This window comes from Setaria viridis, chromosome 5 (assembly GCF_005286985.2).
Source record: "Setaria viridis chromosome 5, Setaria_viridis_v4.0, whole genome shotgun sequence".
In the NCBI taxonomy this organism is placed as follows: domain Eukaryota; kingdom Viridiplantae; phylum Streptophyta; class Magnoliopsida; order Poales; family Poaceae; genus Setaria; species Setaria viridis.
In genome coordinates, this window is record NC_048267.2 from 23,262,660 (window position 1) to 23,272,520 (window position 9,861).

The window sequence follows — 9,861 nt, forward strand, 5'->3', positions numbered from 1 at the left end:
CTTATCCCCTGTCTAATATTTTTTTCATTTCATTCTCGTATTTATTATTTGATTCCATTTTATCAATCATTTCTCTACCTATTCTCTTATCTTATTCATTCTAAATCTTATGCAGATATTTCTTTTGTCAGATTGTAATTTATTTTTATTCATACTCTATATAATCCATATCTATGTGTTATATAATTGATGTTAACAAATTAAAGCTATATTTGACTGTATAGTGAACTATTTGTTCATATTAAACAATTATACATGCTCAATGTATACTAATTTGTTTATAATTTAAATTTTTGTATATTTATATACTAAATTGTTCGCCTCTATAATAATTTGTTCACAATGTGCTTGCATTTGTTCGTTGTGTAGAAGAATTTGTTCGCATGTGGGCTTTGAAGGTTAATTTGTTCATAATGCTAAATTATTTGATCGTGTTGTAGACCAAATTGTTCCGCGATGTGGACTCATCTGTTTGCAAAACCAAATGTTCGCAATGTTCAATTTTTTAGTTAAAGCATACCATTATTAGTTCGTCCTGTTTAATGTTTTGTTAAAAAATGTATATTTGTTCTTATCATAAACATATTTGTTCATATTTGTTAAAATTAATTTATTTTGTATTAAAAATGATTGGTGTGATCTTATTTTGATGACATGTCATAAAAAATATTATTGTTCAATGAAAATTTAGTTTTCGATCTTATTCCGGATGTATACATCATTATTCCGTGAGTTCATATAATTTGCTCGATATGTGCAATTGTTTTGTTCCTTGAATTTGTGTAATTTGTTCTAGAAATCATCCAACTTGATTAAAAAATGATAAAAAATTTATCCAAATATAATCATGTGGGATCTTGTTTTGAAGATCTTGTTGTAAAAAACTAAATGGTACAATTGAAATTTAATTTGGATAATCAGAGCTATGGGTTTTTTAGTTTCAAACTCTCTTTTCATAAAAACTACGTACAGAAGCAATCTAGCTATCGCGTCATCTTTGTAAAGATCCAATTAATTAGGACTTAGGTACGTGCAAAACTAGAATAGGATGGAGGGAGAATGTACGATATCCCGTGTCCCGCCGAACGTGTTCAGTTGTTGCAAGGGCGAAACGAACGCCATCACTGTTTAAAAAAAGCAGCCGTTAATGTTGCTGGTAGCAATAATAGCCGGTGCATGTCTTTTGGCAAGAAGACTAGAAGAGGGACACAGACTATTCACTGTGCCATCTCGGTGAAGGACTAATCAAATGTGCAATGGCTACTACACGGTTGGGAGGAGCGAGTGATGAACAGGAAAAGGTATTATTGGTGTCCGTTCAGGGTTGATGAAACGCTCACTTAATGGATGGCTGTTGGCTGAAATGATGTCCCTTCGAAAAGATATAACACGACCAGTCCGTCACCGGTTTATGAAGAGATCATCGACAAGGCACAATGGCACATGCATGCAGAGTTCTACGTCAACGAATACGTGAATTATTGATTTTTCCCTATAAACTTAAGTTTCTGATTGAAACTGATTGTGATAGGGCTTAATACGGTATAAATTTTGTTACGCTCAATTAAGTAAACGGAAGAGTGAGTGTTGAAGTATAATAAGTTAATTATTTACTTTTTCCTATCAACATGACCTTTTGTTGGTTGAACTGATAAGTGCAATGACTTAATAAGTACCACATGATTAAATGGAAATTTGGAGGCATAGGTGGTGCCTCTTCGAGCAAAACGTGATCGTGCATGTATATTATTGGCGTATACGTACACCAGAGTTTAATTATTCACACACTCATTTTTTTGACTGCATGCATCGCACACTCCATAGTTCCGTAAGTATATTGGAGATACTATGTCGGTAGATCTTAAAATTGATGAAGTTACCGTAGGTGCTTCTTACAGACGGGCACATTGGCCTAATATTTTAAAGAGTACCGCTGTTAAAATTCTAAAATAAATTCAAAAAAATCACGTAGCATCTTTGCTAACTGTATGATACGAATCGGTCGGATGGGTAGGTTTCACCGCAATAACATATAGCTGAATGAGATACGCTTAGTTTACTAGTGCATTGTTTTCAAATAATTAAATGAACACGTAAAGAAAGGAATAGATAAAGAAACATACCATAATCTATATCTCACCGTGTGTTTCTGTGAAATCAAGTGGAGAATAAGACTAAGAGGTACTCCCTCCGTTTCTAATTGCATGTCGTTTTAACTTTTCTAAATATATATATTTTGTTACGCATCCCTATTTGTAGATACATAGCAAAAGATATGTATCTAGAAAAGTCAAAACGACCGACATCTTGGGATAGAGGGATTATGTATGTTGAAATAAGTAAATTGAATCACAGGTTCGTACATAAACATCTTGGCAAAACATTTTCGTATAAAGGTTTCTTTTCTGATACATATCACTCCCTCTGTTCCAAATTACTATTCGTTTTAACTTTTCTAAATACATAATCTTTGCTATGGATCTAGAAAATGAATATAGTAATTTGGAATGGAGGGAGTAATATAATATAATATAAGCGTAAATGTTCAGAGTACCGACCACTGTTGGCATTGTTGAATCGTCGTGGGTTAATTAGGTGATGCGGAGGAAAATTGGTGGCCGCTCTTGCAATTAAACGCCCGGGGTACCACTCGTCCCCCACAGCAGCTGCATGCACGTCCGATCAAAAAACTTGATGGGTTCTTGCAGGCCGGTTGGGAAGCCCACTATCTCTAATAATGCTATTTTTGGTTTTTTTTTTGAATAACAGCACTATGTTTCTTTCATGCGTGTCAGCCCATTTTGCCATGTTGCGCAATAGGTGTGCTTTACATGAAGGTAGCTAGTATCACTTCTAGCCTTTGGACAACCGAAGTGTGGCAACTTAGATATAATGTATAAGTTCGTTTTCAATTATGTAAAGGTTCAGAAAAAACGTTGGATATTTACAAATATTTTTCTAAAAAACATCTAATATTAGCTTTTGCAATTATCATCCCTACTAGAGAAGTGACTTTCGATCCCCTCTTTAGTTCCGGTTTAATTTAGGCTCAGGAGAAAAGGGGTGCGCCACGGTAGACTCGAATTTACTCCTGGTTGGTATTTGCAAATCGGGATTAAAGGAGACCTTTTAGTCCCGGTTCAAAAATCAGCCACCTGTGACCAACCGGGACTAAAGCAACCGGAATAAAAGGGGGTCCTTTAGTCCCGGTTGGAAACTCCAACCAGGATAAAAGGATTCCCCACAGGTGGCTGAAAAAAGAATAAAGCCCTCGGATCCTTTTTATCCCGGTTGGTGTTTCCAACCGGGATAAAACGGATCCCCCATGTGTGGCTGCGAAAAGGACTAAATTTCTCGAACCTTTTTATCCCGGTTGGTATTACCAACCGGGATTAAATGAGGTCTTTAATCCCAGTTGGTGTTACCAACCCGGATTAAAAGGTCCTCCATGAGTTAATACAAAAGGATAGCATCCCCTATATAGATAGATGTGGTGTGTAGGTGGGATGGTAAAGAAGTTACACGCGAGGCTTGAGGTCATGGGTTCGAATCCTACGGACCACGCACGTATATTTCGCGTGTGGGGGGCCTCCCAGGGACCCCCTGATATTTTTTATTTTTGCAACTTTTTTGCAAAATCATTTAGTCCCGGTTGGTATTACCAACCGGGATAGGGGTGGGAGGCAGCCCCTGGCGTGGTGACCGTATACCAACCGGGACTAAAATGGGATCTTATATCCCGGTTGAGGGATCCGTGATAAAAGTCCCCCCTTTTATCTCAACGGATTAATCCCGGATGCATTTTCGGGAGATATGCACCTTATGAACTGGTACCAATACCGAGTTCTCTAAGTAGTGCATGGTAATTGCATATCTGAAGTGAATTGAAGTTCTGTTCCTAATTGTAAGTAATTTTCTGCAAGACTTGGAGTGCTAGGTTATTCCATTGGGATGGACAAAAATTGTGGCCTACGATAAGACGAAAGAAACAGCCTGTAACTTAGACGATCACTTTTCACTAGTACAAGTACTTCTTCTATTCTCTTTTAATAGGGTTATTTTCAAATATGAAAAATTCTTTTTTAATACTCTTATTTCAATCCAAGTGTCCATCCATTTAATAGATGTCTCGGGATTGACACGTGACCCTTCATTCCTCCACGTAAGATTGGCGACGTGGGTATTAACAAGTCTGAGCCTTAATGAATCGCTTGTTTATGAGGAATAACTAATGGTATGGTTTAATGAATGATAAGCAGGATTATCTTTCCTTGGTCATTGTGATAAGGTGAAATCTATACCTAATATTATACCTAATATTAAAGTGCGGTTGTTTCTTCCAACCATCATGGTTGTTTTGCAAAAAAACCCTCGAACTTTACTGAAATCAACCCGCAATCCAACTCCATCATCGACTGTTTCAGCCATCCGTCAAGGACCGTTGACGTCACCTCCCACTCCATTTCAGTTCGCGCATTAACCGCGGACCGCCCCGCCCTGCTTACGAGTTCGAATCTTTATCTGTTATCCTGGTCTACAAGCTCCCCTTCGCCCTATCTGTTAGCCAGCCGCACGGCGCTCGTCACCTCCCTTCTTCTGCTCCCCACGCCGCCTACCTACATCTCACCTCCCTGCATGAGGACGCGCGACACAGCGGTAGGAGATCGAATTTGGGAGCTGCAGCTGCACGCTTGTCAATCTGCAGGTGGATTGGGGCTTATCTGATTTCATTGCTCGATGTGAAATACAACTAAGAGGGATTAGAGAGAAGGAAGATTTGGCTTGCATGAATTGGTTGCTCGACCCGGATTTGGTGGTGCTCGCGTGTTCCTGATAGAGGAAGAGGAGCAAGGAGGTGTTAGCTTTACTGCCGCCTACCGAATCGAGCATTGTCGGCGCAAATCAAGCTGCAGGCTACAGCAGCTGTGGAATCGAGCATCGCCGCCAAATCGCTGCCATGGACCTGCAGCTCGACCACCGCCCCTCAGCAACTCTGCCTCCCTGCCTGATGTGCTCCTCTGGCACTCCGCCATGCGCCATGGGCCAAAACACCGAGGCCTTTGACCTGCACGGCGCGCCCCTTCTGACCCCCACGCACTGGTCCGCTGCAGCCGCGGTGCTTGCCAACCAGGAGGAAGAACGCGACGGAGGGGAGGCAAGGTGAGGGGCCAACCAGCAGAAGTAATACTAGGAGCTCCAGCTCGTTGGCCTCCACCGGCCTCGGCACCTTGCTCGCCAGCGCTGCTCACAATGGTGCTGCCTATCGAAGTAGCGGCGAGGCATGCGACGGACGGTTCATAATTGTAGAAAATGGACGGTGGAAGCTTGGTAGAGATAGGACTCAGCACATTTACATAAAAACTCCCATAGTTGTTCTAAAATGTGCTGCTGGCTAGTCCTAAAATGCAATTTTGAAGAAACATCTTCAGAAAGATCCTAGGTTTCTTAATATTTAAGTAGATGAATTCATATTTCATAGCCGCAACAAACATATATTGTCATCTTTTCGGATCATATCAATTAAAATCTAACGGTAAATGAATGCTCCATCATTTTTTTGAGTATAATAATCATACGATAATATTATTTGCAAAAATATATAATTATTTAAGTAGTTCATTTTAAATTTAATATTTTTCTTCCGTTGCAACACACGGACATATTTGCTAGTAGGACTATAAAAAGAGAATGGAGGGAGCACTTTCTTTGACACAGAAATGGAGAATATTTTGTTTAGTAGCATTTATTTTCAATTATATTGATGAAGATACATATATAGTATAATCGATCAGCTATAATGTTGTTCCAACCTAACAGCACATGAAGATCCCGTACTTCGGGCTACATCAATGACATCGATCCACTTATTTTCAAAGGACCTCTATCCGGGACATACCATATCCCATAAGTATACCGTATACAAATACCCTCTCACTCGTTACTTGATATGTATACGTATATATACCAGGTACGTACAAATATACGCCTGAGACCACTAGTTGCATGCTCCGCTTTTGCTCTAGGAGTTAGATATGTCCTTGGATATTTCTGGGAGCTGCACAGGGTAGCGGTGGATGCAGTCAACCCACGGCCCGTCGGCGTCGGCCGCCGGCTTGATGCACTCCCACGCGACGCTGTTGCAGTCGAAGCCGGCGCCGAAGGAGATCATCCACACCCGGTCGCCCTTCTTCATCGTTCCCTTGGCCTCGATGTACGCCAGCTCGTACAGCACCGAGCTGCTCGACGTGTTCCCGAATCGGTGCAGCGTCATCCGCGACGCCTCCACGTCCTCGTCGGAGAGGCCGAGGCCGTGCTGGACCTCGTCGATCACCGCGCGGCCGCCTGCGTGGATGCAGATGTGCTCGAACGCCGTGCGGAAGTCCGGGCGGTAGAGCCTCACCTTGGCGCCCCCGCTCAGGAGCTTCCTCTTGAGGAAGGACAGCGCGACGAGGAGCTGCTCCGAGGCCGGCAGGACGAGGGGGCCGAAGGCGGCGATGTTGCTCTTGAGCGCGTGGCCGGCGGTGGTGGCGAGATCCTTGGAGAGGCGGATCCCCGTGTTTCCCTTGTCGTCCTCCTCCTGGAACACGCACCGGTAGTCCGCGTCCCGCGCGGCCGTCACGGTGCGCACCACGCGGGTGAGCTTGAACCGCGCGCGCTCCGAGGAGTTGGAGAGGATCATGGCGGCAGCACCCATGCGGAAGAGGCAGTTGGGCAGTAGCATGGCGCGCTCGGTGCCGACGTAGTACTGCGACGAGAGGATCTCCGTGGACACGATGAGGACGTGCGTGCCCGGCGGCGCCACCTGCAGGAGGTTCTTGGCGAGGCCGACGGAGACGAGCCCCGCACTGCACCCCATCCCGGACAGGTTGACGTTCTGCACGTCGGCGCGGAGCTTGTACCTGTTGACGACCATGTCGGCGAGCACCGGCGTGGGCGTGAAGATGCTGCAGTTGACGATGAGCACGTCGATCTCCTCGGGCTTGACCGTGGTCCTGGCGAACACGTCGTCGACGGCGGAGAAGATGACCAGCTCGGTCTCGTCGCGGGAGGCCTCGAGGCTGCGGTTGGGCGGCATGTAGTGGTACGCCTCCGGCACGCACGTCTCCTCGCCGAGCCCGGAGCGCTCGAGCAGCCGGATGGCGAAGCTGACGCTTTCGTCGTCGATTAGGTACGGCATCAGGTTGGCGTGCTCCAGGCACGTGGCGAACGGCGCCCGGAACCACGGCTTGGGCCGGAAGCAGCCGTACTCGACGAGGTACACGTCCTTGGGCCGGCCCATGCGCCTCAGCTTGGCGGCGGCGGCGGCCGCGAGCAGCGCCAGAAGCCAGTGCGCCGGCCGGATCGCCCGCGCCACCGCGAGTGCCGCCTCAGGGCTTGTTCTCTGGAGCGCGGCGGCGGCGGCGGCCACGGCGAAGATGGCGACGAAGTTGTCGACAACGAGCCGGTACATGATCTTTTGCAACTTGACATGGAGCGGCGTGTTCATCGTGGCAGGATGCGCGTGCGCCTGCCTGTATGGCTCTGTAACTGTAACTGCACGCGTGGGTGTTTTGTTATGCCGGTGCAGAGTGAGTGGAGGGAGTGGGGGGATTTAAAGGTCCGGTCGAGGGCATTATGGGAAGGGAAAGGCAGTGCCGCGCTGCAAACTGCACCACCAAACGGCTTAAATGCGGGGCCAATCAGGCGAGTCTCACAAATTTCACATTTTAACTTCTCTCGCAAAGAAAAAAGCACATTTTAACTTCAGGGATGATGGCCGCCACGCACCGCACATAAAAGGTGGAATACTAGCCAATATTGCTCTTCTCCCCCTCCAACTCCGGCTAGAGAGGCTCAATTTCATCTTTTACCTTCTAATCCAGTCGCCCGACGACATTAACTCATACTGCTTATATTACACTGTCCCTAAAACAAGATTACTCTAGCATTATAAAATTGCGTTGTCACACAAAGAAAGTCTTTGGATCGGAGGACGAAATTGGACATCCCGGCTATATAAAATACAGTGCTTTCATGACCATTTAATGTGCTGATTTTGAAACAGACAATCCTAGTCTGTAGTCTGTAAAACATTGGTCTTCTCCTTAATAGTCAGTTTTCTTTTGCGGGGGTGGATGTATGTCTTGTCAAAAGTAGATGGAGTTGAGATAGATCATTTACGGCAAATGAGGAGGCATGGCAATTAAAGGACAGTTAAAGGGTAATGAAAGCCCAAAGATCTACAGAATGGACATGCTGCTAGAGGGAAAGATGTCAAACTAGAATGGGTGCTTGGTATTATGATGCTATCAACACTACGCCGGAAACGATTTGTGCTGGTACGTCGAAATTAGCATGCTGGAGGGCGGAATTGGCACCCGCCAGCACAAAGGTGACTAGGCCACCGGGCTAGTACCCGCTAGCACAGATGGGATGCATCTATGCGGGTGCATTAGGTGGCCCACCAGCACAAATGCCGCCCAGATAAAGTCGCGAACAACTTCTTCCCTAACCAACCTTCCATTTGGAGCTTGCCCGAGAGGAGTTCGGGAAAAGCTTCAAAAATACCAAATCTAAGGGGAAGATTTTGCTCTTGTTTTCTTTGGAGGAGGTGGCTATAAAAGGTAAGTTTGTGCCATTCCAATCTTCATTTTCAACTTCTATCCATCATTTCTAGCTTCATTAGGTTGTTATCTAGATCTAGATCTAGACCTAGAAGAGAGAGGAGGGAAGAGAGAGAAAATAACTAGAGATGGATTATTTACAAGAGAGAAGGGAAGAGGGAGAAAATAACTAGAGATGGATTATTTTGTAAATAAAATTCTATGGTCATATTATAACCATTACAATGCTATATTTGTCATTTTAATGTAATATATAATTGAGTTTGATTATATTTTTCCTACTTATTAATTATTATATCCATAGTTTTAATTAATGAGTTTGATTGAATTTAATATATAATTGAGTTTGATTTTTTCCTTCTACTTATTAATTATTACATCCATGGTTTAATTGAGTTTCATTTAGGGTAATATAGAATTGCCTACTTATTAGTTACTACATCCATAACTTAATTGAGTTTATAGAATTGCGACGCATAGCTCATTAAATTAGTTAATATAACATAGAATTGTTGTCCTAGATTATTAAAGATGGATCATAGAGCATGGATGTATGGCATATGGAGACATTCGCATACATTGATGTCAGAGGTATCAAAGTTTGTGGAGGCTGCGGAGAAGCACGCTTGCATTTGCAAGAAAAAATAAATACATTGTCCATGTTTTGACTGTAGCAACAATATTGTATGGGAGGATACCGATGTCATCAAGAGGCATTTGATAAAATGAGGTTTTGTGGATGGATACACAATTTGGTCCCACCATGGTGAGGCAGGAGGTACTTTCAACAACATAGAGATCGATACTGGTTCATCATGGCTCTGATGAAGTGGGTGGTGATGATGTAGACGAAAATGATCGTATTATGATGAATGATGATTATGACCATGGAGATCAAAATGGTGATCAAATAGATGCGCGTGTGGAACCACAGGTGGATGAGGAATGTGATGTTGATATGGAGGACATGTTGCGCCACATTGAACCGGAAGTGTTGATAGGGAGTGCTAAAGGGTTAGAGAATTTCAAGACACTCAAGAAGGTAGCAAAGGACCGTATATATGAGGGATGTGGAAAGGAGTGGACAGTGTTGCATTTCATCCTTCATCTTCTGATCCTGAAGACTAAATTTGGCTGGTTAGACAAAAGTTTCAATGATCTCCTTACTCTGCTGGGCAAGTTGATCCCGAAGCCTAACTTTGTGCCAAAAAACACATACGAAGCAAATAATATTATCAATCCATTGAAGATGCATGTG

At 43.9% G+C, this 9,861-nt stretch overlaps 1 protein-coding gene across 1 annotated transcript; it reads right to left on the bottom strand.

Moving 5' to 3' along the window:
* Nucleotides 1-5,718: 5,718 nt before the first annotated feature.
* On the bottom strand, nt 5,719-7,557 carry LOC117855247 (3-ketoacyl-CoA synthase 5). Its single transcript, XM_034737557.2, has one exon. It carries the CDS (start codon nt 7,484-7,486, stop codon nt 6,020-6,022), a length of 1,467 nt encoding a protein of 488 aa, XP_034593448.1. The 5' UTR covers nt 7,487-7,557; the 3' UTR covers nt 5,719-6,019.
* Between the last annotated feature and the right edge of the window lie 2,304 nt (nt 7,558-9,861).